The sequence below is a fragment of the Bombina bombina genome, chromosome 6 (assembly GCF_027579735.1).
Source record: "Bombina bombina isolate aBomBom1 chromosome 6, aBomBom1.pri, whole genome shotgun sequence".
NCBI classification, from domain to species: domain Eukaryota; kingdom Metazoa; phylum Chordata; class Amphibia; order Anura; family Bombinatoridae; genus Bombina; species Bombina bombina.
The window spans coordinates 779,084,850-779,108,096 of NC_069504.1; the positions used below are offsets into that span (position 1 = coordinate 779,084,850).

At 42.8% G+C, this 23,247-nt stretch overlaps 1 protein-coding gene across 1 annotated transcript in view; it reads left to right on the forward strand.

Annotated features, from left to right (window-relative positions):
- DDHD2 (DDHD domain containing 2) overlaps positions 1 to 23,247 on the forward strand; it is a 658,501-nt gene that overhangs the window by 157,702 nt on the left and 477,552 nt on the right. The window contains exon 4 of the mRNA XM_053718087.1: positions 5,246 to 5,335. Within this exon, the coding sequence (XP_053574062.1) occupies positions 5,246 to 5,335 (90 nt within the window). The remainder of the gene's footprint in view (positions 1 to 5,245; positions 5,336 to 23,247) is intronic.

Here is a 23,247-nt window from a genome sequence, read left to right on the forward strand (position 1 = left end):
ATTTAAATTGGAACATCTCCGCATTTTGCTTAAGGAGGTATTATCCACTCTGGATGATTGTGAAAATTTAGTCATCCCAGAGAAACTATGTAAAATGGACAAGTTCCTAGAGGTGCCGGGGCTCCCAGAAGCTTTTCCTATACCCAAGCGGGTGGCGGACATTGTTAATAAAGAATGGGAAAGGCCCGGTATTCCTTTCGTCCCTCCCCCCATATTTAAAAAATTGTTTCCTATGGTCGACCCCAGAAAGGACTTATGGCAGTCAGTCCCCAAGGTCGAGGGAGCGGTTTCTACTTTAAACAAACGCACCACTATTCCAATAGAGGATAGTTGTGCTTTCAAAGATCCTATGGATAAAAAATTAGAAGGTTTGCTTAAAAAGATGTTTGTTCAGCAGGGTTACCTTCTACAACCCATTTCATGCATTGTCCCTGTCACTACTGCCGCATATTTCTGGTTTGATGAACTGCTTAAGGTGCTCGATAGTGACTCTCCTCCTTATGAGGAGATTATGGACAGAATCAATGCTCTCAAATTGGCTAATTCTTTCACTCTAGACGCCTCTTTGCAACTGGCTAAGTTAGCGGCTAAGAACTCTGGGTTTGCTATTGTGGCGCGCAGAGCGCTTTGGTTGAAATCTTGGTCGGCTGATGCGTCTTCCAAGAACAAGCTACTAAACATTCCTTTCAAGGGGAAAACGTTGCTTGGTCCTGACTTGAAAGAGATTATCTCTGATATCACTGGGGGTAAGGGCCACGCCCTTCCTCAGGATCGGCCTTTCAAGGCAAAAAATAGACCTAATTTTCGTCCCTTTCGTAAAAACGGACCAGCCCAAGGTGCTACGTCCTCTAAGCAAGAGGGTAATACTTCTCAGGCCAAGCCAGCTTGGAGACCAATGCAAGGCTGGAACAAGGGAAAGCAGGCCAAGAAACCTGCCACTGCTACCAAGACAGCATGAAATATTGGCCCCCGATCCGGGACCGGATCTGGTGGGGGGCAGACTCTCTCTCTTCGCTCAGGCTTGGGCAAGAGATGTTCTGGATCCTTGGGCGCTAGAAATAGTCTCCCAGGGTTATCTTCTGGAATTCAAGGGACTTCCCCCAAGGGGGAGGTTCCACAGGTCGCAGTTGTCTTCAGACCACATAAAAAGACAGGCGTTCTTACATTGTGTAGAAGACCTGTTAAAAATGGGAGTGATTCATCCTGTTCCATTAAGAGAACAAGGGATGGGGTTCTACTCCAATCTGTTCATAGTTCCCAAAAAAGAGGGAACGTTCAGACCAATCCTAGATCTCAAGATCTTAAACAAATTTCTCAAGGTCCCATCGTTCAAGATGGAAACCATTCGAACTATCCTTCCTTCCATCCAGGAAGGTCAATTCATGACCACGGTGGATTTAAAGGATGCGTATCTACATATTCCTATCCACAAGGAACATCATCGGTTCCTAAGGTTTGCATTCCTGGACAAACATTACCAGTTCGTGGCGCTTCCTTTCGGATTAGCCACTGCTCCAAGGATTTTCACAAAGGTACTAGGGTCCCTTCTAGCGGTGCTAAGACCAAGGGGCATTGCAGTAGTACCTTACCTGGACGACATTCTGATTCAAGCGTCGTCCCTTCCTCAAGCAAAGGCTCACACGGACATTGTCCTGGCCTTTCTCAGATCTCACGGCTGGAAAGTGAACGTGGAAAAGAGTTCTCTATCCCCGTCAACAAGGGTTCCCTTCTTGGGAACAATTATAGACTCCTTAGAAATGAGGATCTTTCTAACAGAGGCCAGAAAAACAAAGCTTCTGGACTCTTGTCGGATACTTCATTCCGTTCCTCTTCCTTCCATAGCTCAGTGCATGGAAGTGATCGGTTTGATGGTGGCGGCGATGGACATAGTTCCTTTTGCGCGCATTCATCTAAGACCATTACAACTGTGCATGCTCAGTCAGTGGAATGGGGACTATACAGACTTGTCTCCGAAGATACAAGTAAATCAGAGGACCAGAGACTCACTCCGTTGGTGGCTGTCCCTGGACAATCTGTCTCAAGGGATGATGTTCCACAGACCAGAGTGGGTCATTGTCACGACCGACGCCAGTCTGATAGGCTGGGGCGCGGTCTGGGGATCCCTGAAAGCTCAGGGTCTTTGGTCTCGGGAAGAATCTCTTCTACCGATAAATATTCTGGAACTGAGAGCGATATTCAATGCTCTCCAGGCCTGGCCCCAGCTTGCGAGGACCAGGTTCATACGGTTTCAATCAGACAACATGACGACTGTTGCGTACATCAACCATCAGGGGGGAACAAGAAGTTCCCTAGCGATGGAAGAAGTAACCAAAATTATTCTTTGGGCGGAGTCTCACTCCTGCCACCTGTCTGCTATCCACATCCCAGGAGTGGAAAATTGGGAAGCGGATTTTCTGAGTCGGCAGACATTGCATCCGGGGGAGTGGGAACTCCATCCGGAAATCTTTGCCCAAGTCACTCACCTGTGGGGCATTCCAGACATGGATCTGATGGCCTCTCGTCAGAACTTCAAAGTTCCTTGCTACGGGGCCAGATCCAGGGATCCCAAGGCGGCTCTAGTGGATGCACTAGTAGCACCTTGGACCTTCAAACTAGCTTATGTGTTCCCGCCATTTCCTCTCATCCCCAGGCTGATAGCCAGGATCAAGCAGGAGAGGGCGTCGGTGATCTTGATAGCTCCTGCGTGGCCACGCAGGACTTGGTATGCAGATCTGGTGAATATGTCATCGGCTCCACCTTGGAAGCTACCTTTCAGACGAGACCTTCTGGTTCAGGGTCCGTTCGAACATCCGAATCTGGTTTCACTCCAGCTGACTGCTTGGAGATTGAACGCTTGATTTTATCGAAGCGAGGATTCTCAGATTCTGTTATCGATACTCTTGTTCAGGCCAGAAAGCCTGTGACTAGAAAGATTTACCACAAAATTTGGAAAAAATATATCTGTTGGTGTGAATCTAAAGGATTCCCTTGGGACAAGGTTAAGATTCCTAGGATTCTATCCTTCCTTCAAGAAGGATTGGACAAAGGATTATCTGCTAGTTCCCTGAAGGGACAGATTTCTGCCTTGTCGGTATTACTTCACAAAAAGCTGGCAGCTGTGCCAGATGTTCAAGCCTTTGTTCAGGCTCTGGTTAGAATCAAGCCTGTTTACAAACCTTTGACTCCTCCTTGGAGTCTCAATTTAGTTCTTTCAGTTCTTCAGGGGGTTCCGTTTGAACCCTTACATTCCGTTGATATTAAGTTATTATCTTGGAAAGTTTTGTTTTTAGTTGCGATTTCTTCTGCTAGAAGAGTCTCAGAATTATCTGCTCTGCAGTGTTCTCCTCCTTATCTGGTGTTCCATGCAGATAAGGTGGTTTTACGTACTAAACCTGGTTTTCTTCCAAAAGTTGTTTCTAACAAAAACATTAACCAGGAGATTATCGTACCTTCTCTGTGTCCAAAGCCAGTTTCAAAGAAGGAACGTTTGTTGCACAATTTGGATGTTGTTCGCGCTCTAAAATTCTATTTAGATGCTACAAAGGATTTTAGACAAACATCTTCCCTGTTTGTTGTTTATTCAGGTAAAAGGAGAGGTCAAAAAGCAACTTCTACCTCTCTCTCTTTTTGGATTAAAAGCATCATCAGATTGGCTTACGAGACTGCCGGACGGCAGCCTCCCGAAAGAATCACAGCTCATTCCACTAGGGCTGTGGCTTCCACATGGGCCTTCAAGAACGAGGCTTCTGTTGATCAGATATGTAGGGCAGCGACTTGGTCTTCACTGCACACTTTTACCAAATTTTACAAGTTTGATACTTTTGCTTCTTCTGAGGCTATTTTTGGGAGAAAGGTTTTGCAAGCCGTGGTGCCTTCCATTTAGGTGACCTGATTTGCTCCCTCCCTTCATCCGTGTCCTAAAGCTTTGGTATTGGTTCCCACAAGTAAGGATGACGCCGTGGACCGGACACACCTATGTTGGAGAAAACAGAATTTATGTTTACCTGATAAATTTCTTTCTCCAACGGTGTGTCCGGTCCACGGCCCGCCCTGGTTTTTTTAATCAGGTCTGATATTTTATTTTCTTTAACTACAGTCACCACGGTACCATATGGTTTCTCCTATGCAAATATTCCTCCTTAACGTCGGTCGAATGACTGGGGTAGGCGGAGCCTAGGAGGGATCATGTGACCAGCTTTGCTGGGCTCTTTGCCATTTCCTGTTGGGGAAGAGAATATCCCACAAGTAAGGATGACGCCGTGGACCGGACACACCGTTGGAGAAAGAAATTTATCAGGTAAACATAAATTCTGTTTTTATGCATCTTTTGTAATGATGCCTGTCAGGATCAGATCTGTAAGGTGACTACTTGGTAATCCTTAAATACATTTCTAAAATCCTATCATTTTGATGTTTATGCCACTAGTGAGGCAGCCTTTACCAAGAAAGTACTGCTGGCTGTTGTGCCTGATCAGTAACACGCCTGTGTACCTGTAATGTCCTACCTTAATTCATTGTGGTCTTGTGGGTTTTGGAACCCATATGTGATGGTCATGTAGACTCTAACCGTCTTTTATCTTATGGAGGAAAAAATTATGTTTACCTGATAAACTGATTTCCTTCACAATGGTGGGAGTCCACAAGCCCTGCCCTTGTCATCATAAATACAACTGGCAGCAGGACTTGAAATTGATTTATCAGGGAAGCATATATACTGTATATACATCACATTGGCTGCACTTCCAATGATGTATTTAAACTATATGTAAGTAAGGTGTGGTGTGCTAAACCAAACTTTGTGATTTGTGTGTGTACAGTATGTATATATGTGTGTGTATATGTGTGTATATATATATATATATATATATATATATATAAAAGCAAATTGACTAAGTAGGGAAATTTGTTGTTTTTCTTCATTCTCTTCCACAAAAAGGTCAAATGTATTTATGGTTTATGTGGTCAGCTATAAACTGTACTTATTGTTTTATCATGGGTTAGATTAAATGAAGCTTCAGTTAGTAAAGAACATATATCAAAAGATGAGGGTATTTCAAAATAGCAAGAGGCAAAGTATTTAATATTAAAGGATGTGCTTTTGCTCTGAATATAAAATGATGATTAATGATAAGGAAAATGTCATCATCTGATACTTAAATTAGATAATCAAGTAGAGGAACAATTGTAATCAGTATTTAGTCTTCATATAATATATATATGTGTATATTGTTTTTTATTCCTGTAGGATGCATACATGCTGGCAGTTACCAGGAATGAGTGGAAGAAAAAAATTGAATCTCCATTCAGGGATATAATTATACTTCATAACCCAAAAGTAAGTAGCAGAGGTCAATCAAAAATTTCTCCCAGTTTATGTATATATATTTATGAAATGTGTTAAAATATATATATATATATATATATATATATATATATATATATATATATTTATATAGTGGCAATCAGTAGCGCAGAGTGTGTGTTATCTTGTATTTCTTCTGTTAAGTGTGATCAGTCCACGGGTCATCATTACTTCTGGGATATTACTCCTCCCCAACAGGAAGTGCAAGAGGATTCACCCAGCAGAGCTGCATATAGCTCCTCCCCTCTACGTCACTCCCAGTCATTCTCTTGCACCCAACGACTAGATAGGATGTGTGAGAGGACTATGGTGATTATACTTAGTTTTATATCTTCAATCAAAAGTTTGTTATTTTAAAATAGCACCGGAGTGTGTTATTATCTCTCTGGCAGAGTTTGAAGAAGAATCTACCAGAGTTTTTGTTATGATTTTAGCCGGAGTAGTTAAGATCATATTGCTGTTTCTCGGCCATCTGAGGAGAGGTAAACTTCAGATCAGGGGACAGCGGGCAGATGAATCTGCATAGAGGTATGTAGCAGTTTTTATTTTCTGACAATGGAATTGATGAGAAAATCCTGCCATACCGATATAATGTCATGTATGTATACTTTACACTTCAGTATTCTGGGGAATGGTACTTCACTAGAATTACACTGTAAGAAATACATAAAGCTGTTTAATAACTAGAGATTATGTTTAACGTTTTTGCTGGAATGTAAAATCGTTTTCATTTGCTGAGGTACTGAGTGAATAAATGTTTGGGCACTATTTTTCCACTTGGCAGTTGCTTAATCTGTTTTCTGACAGTTTCTGTTCTCCCTCACTGCTGTGTGTGAGGGGGAGGGGCCGTTTTTTTGGCGCTTTTACTATGCATCAAATATCTCAGTCAGCAACTCATTGTATTCCCTGCATGATCCGGTTCATCTCTACAGAGCTCAGGGGTCTTCAAAACTTATTTTGAGGGAGGTAATTTCTCTCAGCAGAGCTGTGAGAATTATAGTTTGACTGAGATAAAAAACGTTTATTCTGTAATTTGTTTCCTGCTTTCAGAATTTGTTATCTTTGCTAATGGGATTAAACCTTTGCTAAAGTTGTGTTGTTTACAAGGATTGAGGCTATAACTGTTTCAATTTATTAATTTTCAACTGTCATAGATCTTTCTGTGCTTCTTAAAGGCACAGTACGTTTTAATATTATTCTAATTGAATTGTATTTCCAAGTTGCAAGTTTATTTGCTAGTGTGTTAAACATGTCTGATTCAGAGGATGATACCTGTGTCATTTGTTGCAATGCCAAAGTGGAGCCCAATAGAAATTTATGTACTAACTGTATTGATGCTACTTTAAATAAAAATCAATCTGTACAAATTGAACAAATTTCACCAAACAACGAGGGGAGAGTTATGCCGACTAACTCGCCTCACGTGTCAGTACCTACATCTCCCGCTCAGAGGGAGGTGCGTGATATTGTAGCGCCGAGTACATCTGGGCGGCCATTACAAATCACATTACAGGATATGGCTACTGTTATGACTGAGGTTTTGGCTAAATTACCAGAACTAAGAGGTAAGCGTGATCACTCTGGGGTGAGAACAGAGTGCGCTGATAATATTAGGGCCATGTCAGACACTGCGTCACAGGTGGCAGAACATGAGGACGGAGAACTTCATTCTGTGGGTGACGGTTCTGATCCAAACAGACTGGATTCAGATATTTCAAATTTTAAATTTAAACTGGAAAACCTCCGTGTATTACTAGGGGAGGTGTTAGCGGCTCTGAATGATTGTAACACAGTTGCAATACCAGAGAAAATGTGTAGGTTGGATAAATATTTTGCGGTACCGACGAGTACTGAGGTTTTTCCTATACCTAAGAGACTTACTGAAATTGTTACTAAGGAGTGGGATAGACCCGGTGTGCCGTTCTCACCCCCTCCGATATTTAGAAAAATGTTTCCAATAGACGCCACCACAAGGGACTTATGGCAAACGGTCCCTAAGGTGGAGGGAGCAGTTTCTACCTTAGCTAAGCATACCACTATCCCGGTGGAGGATAGCTGTGCTTTTTCAGATCCAATGGATAAAAAGTTAGAGGGTTACCTTAAGAAAATGTTTGTTCAACAAGGTTTTATATTGCAACCCCTTGCATGCATTGCGCCGATCACGGCTGCAGCGGCATTCTGGATTGAGTCTCTGGAAGAGAACATTGGTTCAGCTACTCTGGACGACATTACGGACAGGCTTAGAGTCCTTAAACTAGCTAATTCATTCATTTCGGAGGCCGTAGTACATCTTACTAAACTTACGGCGAAGAATTCAGGATTCGCCATTCAGGCACGCAGGGCGCTGTGGCTAAAATCCTGGTCAGCTGATGTTACTTCTAAGTCTAAATTGCTTAATATACCTTTCAAAGGGCAGACCTTATTCGGGCCCGGGTTGAAAGAGATTATCGCTGACATTACAGGAGGTAAAGGCCATGCCCTGCCTCAGGACAAAGCCAAAGCCAAGACTAGACAGTCTAATTTTCGTTCCTTTCGTAATTTCAAAGCAGGAGCAGCATCAACTTCCTCTGCACCAAAACAGGAAGGAGCTGTTGCTCGCTACAGACAAGGCTGGAAACCTAACCAGTCCTGGAACAAGGGCAAGCAGACTAGGAAACCTGCTGCTGCCCCTAAAACAGCATGAATTGAGGGCCCCCGATCCGGGATCGGATCTAGTGGGGGGCAGACTTTCTCTCTTCGCCCAGGCTTGGGCAAGAGATGTTCAGGATCCCTGGGCGCTAGAGATAATATCTCAGGGATACCTTCTGGACTTCAAATACTCTCCTCCAAGAGAGAGATTTCATCTGTCAAGATTGTCAACAATCCAGACAAAGAAAGAGGCGTTTCTACGCTGCGTACAAGAGCTCTTGTTAATGGGAGTAATCCATCCAGTTCCACGATCAGAACAGGGACAGGGGTTTTACTCAAATCTGTTTGTGGTTCCCAAAAAAGAGGGAACTTTCAGACCAATCCTGGACTTAAAGATCCTAAACAAATTCCTAAGAGTTCCATCGTTCAAGATGGAGACTATTCGGACAATTTTACCTATGATCCAAGAAGGTCAGTACATGACCACTGTAGATTTAAAAGATGCTTACCTTCACATACCGATTCACAAAGATCATTATCGGTACCTAAGATTTGCCTTCCTAGACAGGCATTACCAGTTTGTGGCTCTTCCATTCGGATTGGCTACAGCTCCAAGAATCTTCACAAAGGTTCTGGGTGCTCTTCTGGCGGTACTAAGACCGCGGGGAATCTCGGTAGCTCCATACCTAGACGACATTCTGATACAAGCTTCAAGCTTTCAAACTGCCAAGTCTCATACAGAGTTAGTGCTGGCATTTCTAAGGTCACATGGATGGAAGGTGAACGAAAAGAAAAGTTCACTCGTTCCACTCACAAGAGTTCCCTTCCTGGGGACTCTTATAGATTCTGTAGAAATTAAGATTTACCTGACAGAGGACAGGCTAACAAGACTTCAAAGTGCTTGCCGCACCCTTCATTCCATTCAACACCCGTCAGTGGCTCAATGCATGGAGGTAATCGGCTTAATGGTAGCGGCAATGGACATAGTACCCTTTGCACGCTTACACCTCAGACCACTGCAACTGTGCATGCTAAGTCAGTGGAATGGGGATTACTCAGACTTATCCCCTTCTCTGAATCTGGATCAAGAGACCAGAAATTCTCTTCTATGGTGGCTTTCTCGGCCACATCTGTCCAGGGGGATGCCATTCAGCAGACCAGACTGGACAATTGTAACAACAGACGCCAGCCTTCTAGGTTGGGGTGCCGTCTGGAATTCTCTGAAGGCTCAGGGACAATGGAGTCAGGAGGAGAGTCTCCTGCCAATAAACATTTTGGAATTGAGAGCAGTTCTCAATGCCCTCCTGGCTTGGCCCCAGTTGACAACTCGGGGGTTCATCAGGTTTCAGTCGGACAACATCACGACTGTAGCTTACATCAACCATCAGGGAGGGACAAGAAGCTCCCTAGCTATGATGGAAGTATCAAAGATAATTCGCTGGGCAGAGTCTCACTCTTGCCACCTGTCAGCAATCCACATCCCGGGAGTGGAGAACTGGGAGGCGGATTTCTTAAGTCGTCAGACTTTTCATCCGGGGGAGTGGGAACTTCATCCGGAGGTCTTTGCCCAAATACTTCGACGTTGGGGCAAACCAGAGATAGATCTCATGGCGTCTCGACAGAACGCCAAGCTTCCTCGTTACGGGTCCAGATCCAGGGATCCAGGAGCAGTCCTGATAGATGCTCTGACAGCACCTTGGGACTTCAGGATGGCTTACGTGTTTCCACCCTTCCCGTTGCTTCCTCGATTGATTGCCAGAATCAAACAAGAGAGAGCATCAGTGATTCTAATAGCACCTGCGTGGCCACGCAGGACTTGGTATGCAGACCTGGTGGACATGTCATCCTGTCCACCTTGGTCTCTACCTCTGAAACAGGACCTTCTGATACAGGGCCCCTTCAAACATCAAAATCTAACTTCTCTGAAGCTGACTGCTTGGAAATTGAACGCTTGATTTTATCAAGACGTGGGTTTTCTGAGTCAGTTATTGATACCTTAATACAGGCTAGGAAACCTGTTACCAGAAAGATTTACCATAAGATATGGCGTAAATACCTATATTGGTGTGAATCCAAAGGTTACTCTTGGAGTAAGGCTAGGATTCCTAGGATATTGTCTTTTCTACAAGAAGGTTTAGAAAAGGGTTTATCTGCTAGTTCTTTAAAGGGACAGATCTCAGCTCTGTCCATTCTGTTACACAAACGTCTGTCAGAAGTTCCTGACGTCCAGGCTTTTTGTCAGGCTTTGGCCAGGATTAAGCCTGTGTTTAAAACTGTTGCTCCACCATGGAGTTTAAACCTTGTTCTTAATGTTTTACAGGGCGTTCCGTTTGAACCCCTTCATTCCATTGATATAAAGTTGTTATCTTGGAAAGTTCTATTTTTAATGGCTATTTCCTCGGCTCGAAGAGTCTCTGAATTATCAGCCTTACATTGTGATTCTCCTTATTTGATTTTTCATTCGGATAAGGTAGTCCTGCGTACTAAACCTGGGTTCTTACCTAAGGTAGTTACTAACAGGAATATCAATCAAGAGATTGTTGTTCCTTCTTTATGCCCAAATCCTTCTTCAAAGAAGGAACGTCTACTGCACAACCTGGATGTAGTCCGTGCTCTAAAATTTTACTTACAGGCAACTAAGGAATTTCGACAAACGTCTTCTCTGTTTGTCATTTACTCTGGGCAGAGGAGAGGTCAAAAAGCTTCCGCTACCTCTCTTTCTTTTTGGCTTCGTAGCATAATTCGTTTAGCTTATGAGACTGCTGGACAGCAGCCTCCTGAAAGAATTACAGCTCATTCTACTAGAGCTGTGGCTTCCACTTGGGCCTTCAAGAATGAGGCCTCTGTTGAACAGATTTGCAAGGCTGCAACTTGGTCTTCGCTTCATACTTTTTCCAAATTTTACAAATTTGACACTTTTGCTTCATCGGAGGCTATTTTTGGGAGAAAGGTTCTTCAGGCAGTGGTTCCTTCTGTATAAAGAGCCTGCCTATCCCTCCCGTCATCCGTGTACTTTTGCTTTGGTATTGGTATCCCAGAAGTAATGATGACCCGTGGACTGATCACACTTAACAGAAGAAAACATAATTTATGCTTACCTGATAAATTCCTTTCTTCTGTAGTGTGATCAGTCCACGGCCCGCCCTGTTTTTAAGGCAGGTAAATATTTTTTAATTTATACTCCAGTCACCACTTCACCCTTGGCTTTTCCTTTCTCGTTGGTCCTTGATCGAATGACTGGGAGTGACGTAGAGGGGAGGAGCTATATGCAGCTCTGCTGGGTGAATCCTCTTGCACTTCCTGTTGGGGAGGAGTAATATCCCAGAAGTAATGATGACCCGTGGACTGATCACACTACAGAAGAAAGGAATTTATCAGGTAAGCATAAATTATGTTTTTTGTGTGTGGGTTTTTTGGTGTTTTTTTTTATTTTTTTTATTTTTATTTTTTTTACATGAACGTTGCAATTTTAGATTTCCTTTTTAAAGATGTATGATCAACTATGAATATATATTGACTAATATTTAAAAATGTTTCCACGTAATATGTTTTTATATTAAAACATGTCATTATACGTACCTTTATCAATGTGATACTCATCAAAAAACTTATATTCACCTTGGTGAATGGAAGTTATTTATATTAGTGTGTACAATAATTTAGTATGTACAATGCCCTTTGTTCATGTATCTAGCTTACTTGCTCATGTTGTATGATTTTATATAAATGCAAATATTTACTTTTTATGGTCGTCTAGCATAATTGGTAAAACAATGTTTTAAATATTTTGTTAACATTTAAGACAAATAATTTAAAGGGCTATGAAACCCCAAAATTTTCTTTTGTGATTCAGACATAGGGGCCGATTTATCATAGTGCGAGCGGACATGATCCGCTGTCGGCATTTATCATTGCACAAACATTTCTCGTGAAATGCTTGTGCAATGCTGCCCCCTGCACTTATCCGGGATGATTGCTATCCACCGCCTCAGAGGTGGCGGACGAGTTAAGGAGCAGCAGTCTTAAGACCGCTGCTTCTTAACTCTTGTTTCCGGGGAGCCCGAAGGCTCGTGTGGAAACTGCAGCATACAGGCTTGATAAATCAGCACCATAGCATACAATTTTGAAAAAGTTTTCAATTTACTTCTATTATCAAATTTGTTTTATTCTATACTACATTTTCAAAAATATTTTTGCTAACCGCAATATTAAAAATACTAAATGATTCTATACCAGATAGAATGTTACATTTCAATTCAAATTTGTTTAAAGAAACACAGACATTGCTATTTCTCTTTTGAGTCCCTTAGGGGTTAATGTATCCAACTTGGGGATCCAAAATGATTCCTTACGTTTGAGCAACATTTCTCTGTTGCCACCTCTTTCTAATGGACCTACACTATTAATAATTTGCCATCTCATTTGTGATATATTATGCCCCGCTTCAAGGAAATGACTGGCAACTGGTGCCTTCTTGTCACCACATCTGATATTAGACCTATGCTATCCCTGATTTCTCTTGTAAGATGTATCGAGTCTGCGGATTCATCCATACTTGTGGGATATTCTCCTTCCTAACATGAAGTGGCAAAGAGAGCACCCACAGCAGAGCTTTCTATATAGCTCCTCCCTTAGCTTCGCCCCCCCAGTCATTCTCTTTGCCTGCTTAACTGCTAGGAAGGGTAAAGTGAGTGTGGTGACAAAAATGTTAGTTTTTATTTTCTCAAGCAAAAGTTTGTTATTTTAAATGGCACCGGTGTGTACTATTTACTCTCTGGCAGAAAAGAGATGAAGATTTCTGCAGGGAGGATGATGATTTTAGCACTTTGTAACTAACATCCACTGCTGTTATCACAAGGACTGAAGAGTACAGGAAAACTTCAGTTGGGGGAACAGTTTGCAGGCCAAACTGCTTTGAGGTATGTTCAGTCTAATTTTTTCTAGACAGACTGTGTTAATTGTAGAAAAGGCTGGCAATATCCCCATGAGGGAAGGGTAAGCTGTATTCAGAGACTTAGTAAGAATCCCAGCTTGCACAAAGGGCTCATTACTGATAAGGAAAAACGTTTTTATTATTATTGCAATAACGTTTTTTCTCTTGTTAAGTGTATCCAGTCCACGGATCATCCATTACTTATGGGATATTCTCCTTCCCAACAGGAAGTTGCAAGAGGATCACCCACAGCAGAGCTGCTATATAGCTCCTCCCCTAACTGCCATATCCAGTCATTCTCTTGCAAGCCTCAACCAAGATGGAGGTCGTAAGAGGAGTGTGGTGTTTTATACTTAGTTTATTTCTTCAATCAAAAGTTTGTTATTTTTAAATGGTACTGGAGTGTGCTGTTTATCTCAGGCAGTATTTTGAAGAAGAATCTGCCTGCATTTTCTATGATCTTAGCAGAAGTAACTAAGATCCATGGCTGTTCTCACATATTCTGAGGAGTGAGGTAACTTCAGAGAGGGAATGGCGTGCAGGTTTTCCTGCAATAAGGTATGTGCAGTTAATATTTTTCTAGGGATGGAATTTGCTAGAAAATGCTGCTTATACCGGATTAATGTAAGTAAAGCCTTAAATGCAGTGATAGCTACTGGTATCAGGCTTATTAATAGAGATGCATACTCTTATAAAAATGTAATATAAAACGTTTGCTGGCATGTTAATCGTTTTTATATATGTTTGGTGACAAAACTTATTGGGGCCTAGTTTTTTTCCACATGGCTGGTTTGATTTCTGCCTAGAGACAGTTTCCTGAAGCTTTCCACTGTTGCAATATGAGTGGGAAGGGCCTATTTTAGTGCTTTTCTGTGCAGATAAAAATACTGACAGACATTCAGCTTCCCTCTGCATGATACAGGATATCTCTGAAGGTCTCAAAAGGCTTCAAAGTCGTGTTTGAGGAGGGTAACAATCACAGTAGACTGTGGCAGTTGTTGTGACTGTGTTTAAAAAACGTTTTTGTCATTTATTATTCTGTTTTTGTTATTAAGGTGTTAATCATCCATTTGCAAGTGGGTGCAATGCTCTGCTGACTTGTTACATACACTGTAAAAATTGTGTTAGTGTAACTGCCTTTTTTCACTGTTATTTCAAATTTTGCCAAAATTTGTTTCTCTTAAAGGCACAGTAACGTTTTTTATATTGCTTGTTAACTTGCTTTAAAGTGTTTTCCAAGCTTGCTAGTCTCATTGCTAGTCTGTACAAACATGTCTGAAACAGAGGATACTTGTTCATTATGTTTAAAAGCCATGGTGGAGCCCCATAGGAGAATGTGTACTAAATGTATTGATTTCACCTTAAACAGTAAAGATCAGTCTTTATCTATAAAAGAATTGTCACCAGAGGGGTCTGTCGAGGGGGAAGTTATGCCGACTAACTCTCCCCACGTGTCGGACCCTTCGCCTCCCGCTCAAGGGACGCACGCTAATATGGCGCCAAGTACATCAGGGACGCCCATAGCGATTACTTTGCAGGACATGGCTGCAATCATGAATAATACCCTGTCAGAGGTATTATCCAGATTGCCTGAATTGAGAGGCAAGCGCGATAGCTCTGGGGTTAGACGAGATACAGAGCGCGTAGATGCTGTAAGAGCCATGTCTGATACTGCGTCACAATATGCAGAACCTGAGGACGGAGAGCTTCAGTCTGTGGGTGACGTCTCTGATTCGGGGAGACCTGATTCAGAGATTTCTAATTTTAAATTTAAGCTTGAGAACCTCCGTGTATTGCTTGGGGAGGTATTAGCTGCTCTGAATGACTGTGACACAATTGCAGTGCCAGAGAAATTGTGTAGGCTGGATAAATACTATGCAGTGCCGGTGAGTACTGATGTTTTTCCAATGGCTTACAGAAATTATTAGTAAGGAGTGGGATAGGCCCGGTGTGCCCTTTTCCCCACCTCCTATATTTAGAAAAATGTTTCCAATAGATGCCACTACACGGGACTTATGGCAGACTGTCCCTAAGGTGGAGGGAGCAGTTTCTACTTTAGCAAAGCGTACCACTATCCCGGGGTGAGGACAGTTGTGCTTTTTCAGATCCAATGGATAAAAAATTAGAGGGTTACCTTAAGAAAATGTTTATTCAACAAGGTTTTATTTTACAGCCCCTTGCATGCATTGCGCCTGTCACTGCTGCGTCTGCATTCTGGTTTGAGGCCCTGGAAGAGGCCATCCATACAGCTCCATTGACTGAAATTGTTGACAAGCTTAGAACTCTTAAGCTAGCTAACTCATTTGTTTCTGATGCCATTGTTCATTTGACTAAACTAACGGCTAAGAATTCCGGATTCTCCATCCAGGCGCGTAGGGCGCTATGGCTCAAATGCTGGTCAGCTGATGTGACTTCAAAGTCTAAATTACTCAACATTCCTTTCAAGGGGCAGACCTTATTCGGGCCTGGTTTGAAAGAAATTATTGCTGACATTACTGGAGGTAAGGGTCATACCCTTCCTCAGGACAGGGCCAAATCAAAGGCCAAACAGTCTAATTTTCGTGCCTTTCGAAATTCCAAGGCAGGTGCAGCATCAACTTCCTCCGCTTCAAGATAAGAGGGAACTTTTGCTCAATCTAAGCAGGCCTAGAAACCTAACCAGTCCTGGAACAAAGGCAAGCAGGCCAGAAAGCCTGCTGCTGCCTCTAAGACAGCATGAAGGAACGCCCCCCTATCCGGCGACGGATCTAGTAGGGGGCAGACTTTTTTTCTCTTCGCCCAGGCGTGGGCAAGAGATGTTCAGGATCCCTGGGCGTTGGAGATCATATCTCAGGGATATCTTCTGGACTTCAAAGCTTCCCCTCCACAAGGGAGATTTCATCTTTCAAGGTTATCATCAAACCAGATAAAGAAAGAGGCATTCCTACGCTGTGTGCAAGACCTCCTAGTAATGGGAGTGATCCATCCAGTTCCGCGGACGGAACAAGGACAGGGTTTTTATTCAAATCTGTTTGTGGTTCCCAAAAAAGAGGGAACCTTCAGACCAATTTTGGATCTAAAGATCTTAAACAAATTCCTCAGAGTTCCATCTTTCAAAATGGAAACTTCAGTTGGGGGAACAGTTTGCAGGCCAAACTGCTTTGAGGTATGTTCAGTCTAATTTTTTCTAGACAGACTGTGTTAATTGTAGAAAAGGCTGGCAATATCCCCATGAGGGAAGGGTAAGCTGTATTCAGAGACTTAGTAAGAATCCCAGCTTGCACAAAGGGCTCATTACTGATAAGGAAAAACGTTTTTATTATTATTGCAATAACGTTTTTTCTCTTGTTAAGTGTATCCAGTCCACGGATCATCCATTACTTATGGGATATTCTCCTTCCCAACAGGAAGTTGCAAGAGGATCACCCACAGCAGAGCTGCTATATAGCTCCTCCCCTAACTGCCATATCCAGTCATTCTCTTGCAAGCCTCAACCAAGATGGAGGTCGTAAGAGGAGTGTGGTGTTTTATACTTAGTTTATTTCTTCAATCAAAAGTTTGTTATTTTTAAATGGTACCGGAGTGTGCTGTTTATCTCAGGCAGTATTTTGAAGAAGAATCTGCCTGCATTTTCTATGATCTTAGCAGAAGTAACTAAGATCCATGGCTGTTCTCACATATTCTGAGGAGTGAGGTAACTTCAGAGAGGGAATGGCGTGCAGGTTTTCCTGCAATAAGGTATGTGCAGTTAATATTTTTCTAGGGATGGAATTTGCTAGAAAATGCTGCTTATACCGGATTAATGTAAGTAAAGCCTTAAATGCAGTGATAGCTACTGGTATCAGGCTTATTAATAGAGATGCATACTCTTATAAAAATGTAATATAAAACGTTTGCTGGCATGTTAATCGTTTTTATATATGTTTGGTGACAAAACTTATTGGGGCCTAGTTTTTTTCCACATGGCTGGTTTGATTTCTGCCTAGAGACAGTTTCCTGAAGCTTTCCACTGTTGCAATATGAGTGGGAAGGGCCTATTTTAGTGCTTTTCTGTGCAGATAAAAATACTGACAGACATTCAGCTTCCCTCTGCATGATACAGGATATCTCTGAAGGTCTCAAAAGGCTTCAAAGTCGTGTTTGAGGAGGGTAACAATCACAGTAGACTGTGGCAGTTGTTGTGACTGTGTTTAAAAAACGTTTTTGTCATTTATTATTCTGTTTTTGTTATTAAGGTGTTAATCATCCATTTGCAAGTGGGTGCAATGCTCTGCTGACTTGTTACATACACTGTAAAAATTGTGTTAGTGTAACTGCCTTTTTTCACTGTTATTTCAAATTTTGCCAAAATTTGTTTCTCTTAAAGGCACAGTAACGTTTTTTATATTGCTTGTTAACTTGCTTTAAAGTGTTTTCCAAGCTTGCTAGTCTCATTGCTAGTCTGTACAAACATGTCTGAAACAGAGGATACTTGTTCATTATGTTTAAAAGCCATGGTGGAGCCCCATAGGAGAATGTGTACTAAATGTATTGATTTCACCTTAAACAGTAAAGATCAGTCTTTATCTATAAAAGAATTGTCACCAGAGGGGTCTGTCGAGGGGGAAGTTATGCCGACTAACTCTCCCCACGTGTCGGACCCTTCGCCTCCCGCTCAAGGGACGCACGCTAATATGGCGCCAAGTACATCAGGGACGCCCATAGCGATTACTTTGCAGGACATGGCTGCAATCATGAATAATACCCTGTCAGAGGTATTATCCAGATTGCCTGAATTGAGAGGCAAGCGCGATAGCTCTGGGGTTAGACGAGATACAGAGCGCGTAGATGCTGTAAGAGCCATGTCTGATACTGCGTCACAATATGCAGAACCTGAGGACGGAGAGCTTCAGTCTGTGGGTGACGTCTCTGATTCGGGGAGACCTGATTCAGAGATTTCTAATTTTAAATTTAAGCTTGAGAACCTCCGTGTATTGCTTGGGGAGGTATTAGCTGCTCTGAATGACTGTGACACAATTGCAGTGCCAGAGAAATTGTGTAGGCTGGATAAATACTATGCAGTGCCGGTGAGTACTGATATTTTTTCAATGGCTTACAGAAATTATTAGTAAGGAGTGGGATAGGCCCGGTGTGCCCTTTTCCCCACCTCCTATATTTAGAAAAATGTTTCCAATAGATGCCACTACACGGGACTTATGGCAGACTGTCCCTAAGGTGGAGGGAGCAGTTTCTACTTTAGCAAAGCGTACCACTATCCCGGGGTGAGGACAGTTGTGCTTTTTCAGATCCAATGGATAAAAAATTAGAGGGTTACCTTAAGAAAATGTTTATTCAACAAGGTTTTATTTTACAGCCCCTTGCATGCATTGCGCCTGTCACTGCTGCGTCGGCATTCTGGTTTGAGGCCCTGGAAGAGGCCATCCATACAGCTCCATTGACTGAAATTGTTGACAAGCTTAGAACTCTTAAGCTAGCTAACTCATTTGTTTCTGATGCCATTGTTCATTTGACTAAACTAACGGCTAAGAATTCCGGATTCTCCATCCAGGCGCGTAGGGCGCTATGGCTCAAATGCTGGTCAGCTGATGTGACTTCAAAGTCTAAATTACTCAACATTCCTTTCAAGGGGCAGACCTTATTCGGGCCTGGTTTGAAAGAAATTATTGCTGACATTACTGGAGGTAAGGGTCATACCCTTCCTCAGGACAGGGCCAAATCAAAGGCCAAACAGTCTAATTTTCGTGCCTTTCGAAATTCCAAGGCAGGTGCAGCATCAACTTCCTCCGCTTCAAGATAAGAGGGAACTTTTGCTCAATCTAAGCAGGCCTAGAAACCTAACCAGTCCTGGAACAAAGGCAAGCAGGCCAGAAAGCCTGCTGCTGCCTCTAAGACAGCATGAAGGAACGGCCCCCTATCCGGCGACGGATCTAGTAGGGGGCAGACTTTTTTTCTCTTCGCCCAGGCGTGGGCAAGAGATGTTCAGGATCCCTGGGCGTTGGAGATCATATCTCAGGGATATCTTCTGGACTTCAAAGCTTCCCCTCCACAAGGGAGATTTCATCTTTCAAGGTTATCATCAAACCAGATAAAGAAAGAGGCATTCCTACGCTGTGTGCAAGACCTCCTAGTAATGGGAGTGATCCATCCAGTTCCGCGGACGGAACAAGGACAGGGTTTTTATTCAAATCTGTTTGTGGTTCCCAAAAAAGAGGGAACCTTCAGACCAATTTTGGATCTAAAGATCTTAAACAAATTCCTCAGAGTTCCATCTTTCAAAATGGAAACTATTCGGACCATCCTACCCATGATCCAAGAGGGTCAGTACATGACCACAGTGGACTTAAAGGATGCCTACCTTCACATACCGATTCACAAAGATCATCATCGGTTCCTAAGGTTTGCCTTTCTAGACAGGCATTACCAATTTGTAGCTCTTCCCTTCGGGTTGGCTACAGCCCCGAGAATCTTTACAAAGGTTCTGGGCTCACTTCTGGCAGTTCTAAGACCGCGAGGCATAGCGGTGGCTCCGTATCTAGACGACATCCTGATACAGACGTCAAGCTTTCAAATTGCCAAGTCTCATACAGAGATAGTTCTGGCATTTCTGAGATCGCACGGGTGGAAAGTGAACGAGGAAAAGAGTTCTCTATCCCCACTCACAAGAGTCTCCTTCTTAGGGACTCTTATAGATTCTGTAGAGATGAAAATCTCCAGGTTATCAAAGCTTCTAAATGCTTGCCGTATTCTTCATTCCATTCCGCGCCCTTCGGTGGCTCAGTGTATGGAGGTGATCGGCTTAATGGTAGCGGCAATGGACATAGTGCCATTTGCGCGCCTACATCTCAGACCGCTGCAATTATGCATGCTAAGTCAGTGGAATGGGGATTACACAGATTTGTCCCCTCTGCTAAGTCTGGATCAAGAGACCAGAGATTCTCTTCTCTGGTGGTTGTCTCGGGTCCACCTGTCCGAGGGTATGACCTTTCGCAGGCCAGATTGGACAATTGTAACAACAGATGCCAGCCTTCTAGGTTGGGGTGCAGTCTGGAACTCCCTGAAGGCACAGGGATCGTGGACTCAGGAGGAGAAACTCCTTCCGATAAATATTCTGGAGTTAAGAGCAATATTCAATGCTCTTCTGGCTTGGCCTCAGTTAGCAACACTGAGGTTCATCAGATTTCAGTCGGACAATATCACGACTGTGGCTTACATCAACCATTAAGGGGGAACCAGGAGTTCCCTAGCGATGTTAGAAGTCTCAAAAATAATTCGCTGGGCAGAGTACCACTCTTGCCACCTGTCAGCAATCCATATCCCAAGCGTGGAGAACTGGGAGGCGGATTTTCTAAGTCGTCAGACTTTTCACCCGGGGGAGTGGGAACTCCATCCGGAGGTGTTTGCTCAGTTGATTCATCGTTGGGGCAAACCAGAGTTGGATCTCATGGCGTCTCGCCAGAACGCCAAGCTTCCTTGTTACGGATCCAGGTCCAATGACCCAGAAGCGACGCTGATAGATGCTCTAGCAGCGCCTTGGTTCTTCAACCTGGCTTAGGTGTTTCCACCGTTTCCTCTGCTCCCTTGACTGATTGCCAAAATCAAACAGGAGAGAGCATCAGTGATTCTAATAGCGCCTGCGTGGCCACGCAGGACCTGGTATGCAGACCTAGTGGACATGTCATCCTTTCCACCATGGACTCTGCCTCTAAGACAGGTCCTTCTAATACAAGGTCCTTTCAATCATCCAAATCTAATTTCTCTGAGACTGACTGCATGGAGATTGAACGCTTGATTCTATCAAAGCGTGGCTTCTCCGAGTCAGTCATTGATACCTTAACACAGGCACGAAAGCCTGTTACCAGGAAAATCTATCACAAGATATGGCGTACATATCTTTACTGGTGTGAATCCAAGAATTACTCATGGAGTAAGGTTAGGATTTCTAGGATATTGTCCTTTCTCCAAGAGGGTTTGGACAAAGGATTATCAGCTAGTTCCTTAAAGGGACAGATTTCTGCTCTGTTTACTCTTTTGCACAAGCGTCTGGCAGAAGTTCCAGACGTCCAGGCATTTTGTCAGGCTTTGGTTAGAATTAAGCCTGTGTTTAAACCTGTTGCTCCCCCATGGAGCTTAAACTTGGTTCTTAAAGTTCTTAAAGGAGTTCCGTTTGAACCCCTTCATTCCATTGATATTAAGCTTTTATCTTGGAAATTTGTTTTTGATGGCTATTTCCTCGGCTCGGAGAGTCTCTGAGCTATCTGCCTTACAATGTGATTCTCCTTATCTGATTTTTCATGCAGATAAGGTAGTTCTGCGTACCAAACCTGGGTTTTTACCTAAGGTGGTTTCTAACAAGAATATCAATCAAGAGATTGTTGTTCCATCATTGTGTCCTAATCCTTCTTCAAAGAAGGAATGTCTTTTACATAATCTGGACGTAGTACGTGCCTTGAAGTTTTACTTTCAAGCTACTAAAGATTTTCGTCAAACATCTAACCTGTTGGTCGTTTATTCTGGACAGAGGAGAGGTCAAAAAGCTTCGGCAACCTCTCTTTCCTTTTGGCTTCAGAGTATTATACGCCTAGCCTATGAGACTGCTGGACAGCAGCCCCCTGAAAGAATTACAGCTCATTCTACTAGAGCTGTGGCTTCCACCTGGGCCTTTAAAAATGAGGCCTCTGTTGAACAGATTTGCAAGGCCGCGACTTGGTCTTCGCTTCACACTTTTTCAAAATTTTACAAATTTGATACTTTTGCTTCTTCTGAGGCTGTTTTTGGGAGAAAGGTTCTTCAGGCAGTGGTTCCTTCCGCTTAATCCCTGCCTTGTCCCTCCCATCATCCGTGTACTTTAGCTTTGGTATTGGTATCCCATAAGTAATGGATGATCCGTGGACTGGATACACTTAACAAGAGAAAACATAATTTATGCTTACCTGATTTATTTCTCTTGTAGTGTATCCAGTCCATGGCCCGCCCTGTCATTTTAAGGCAGGTCTAAAATTTAATTAAACTACAGTCACCACTGCACCCTATGGTTTCTCCTTTCTCTGTTTGTTTCGGTCGAATGACTGGATATGGCAGTTAGGGGAGGAGCTATATAGCAGCTCTGCTGTGGGTGATCCTCTTGCAACTTCCTGTTGGGAAGGAGAATATCCCATAAGTAATGGATGATCCGTGGACTGGATACACTACAAGAGAAATAAATTTATCAGGTAAGCATAAATTATGTTTTTGAGGGACTTTAAGGGGTCTTTGTGGCTTGTTTAAGGGTTATTAACCCACATGGCTAGTTTAGGAAACACTCTGTAGTGTTTCTTTTAGGCCTCATGACATCGAGTGAGGTGGGAGGGGCCTATTTTCGCGCCTCAGTTGCGCAGTTTCTTTTCCTCAGAGACATCCAGCTGCTTCTCCAGAGGGTCCTGCTGTGTTTGAGGGCTGTAAAGAAGTTTTTTCCCCACAAATCGTTCATAAAGGGCAGGTAGGCGCCACAGCATAGCTGGGGCAAGGTGCTGAACGTTTTTTTACCGTTTTTTGACGTTTTGTCAATCCGGTTTTTACATTAAGGGGTTAATTGTTTATTTGCATAGCTGTGCAAAGTTACGAAGGCTTTATGATGCTACTGTAAAAATTTCGTTGAGTTTACTGCTTTTTTACATTGTTTTGCAGAGTTTGTGCATCTTTTTTTTCTCTTAAAGGCACATTACCGTTTTTTTCTAAGTATTATTTACTTTGAATAAAGTGTTTTCCAAGCTTGCTTGTTTCATTACTAGCCTGTTTAACATGTCTGACACCAAGGAAAATCATTGTTTAATGTTTTTAGAAGCCATTGTGGAACCCCCTCTTAGAATGTGTCCCACTTGCACTGATATGTCTATAAATTATAAAGAGCATATTTTAGCAATGAAAAATATAGCAATAGATGATTCTCAGACAGAAGGAAATTAGTTTTTGACTTCTAGCTCTCCACAAGTGTCACAACCAGTAACGCCGCACAAGTGACGCCAAGTACCTCTAATGCGTCAAATTCATTTACTTTACAAGACATGGCCACAGTTATGAATAAAACCCTCACAGAGGTTTTCTCTAAACTGCCTGGTTTACAAGGAAAGCGTGACAGCTCTGGGTTAAGTAAAGCTGAGCAGTCTGACGCTTTAGTAGCCGTATCTGATATACCCTCACAATGTTCTGAAGTAGGGTTAAGGGATTTGTTATCTGAGGGAGAAATTTCTGATTCAGGAAAGACGCTCCCTCAGACAGATTCTGACATGACGGCCTTTAAATTTAAGCTTGAACACCTCCGCTTATTGCTCAGGGAGGTATTAGCGACTCTAGATGATTGTGACCCCAT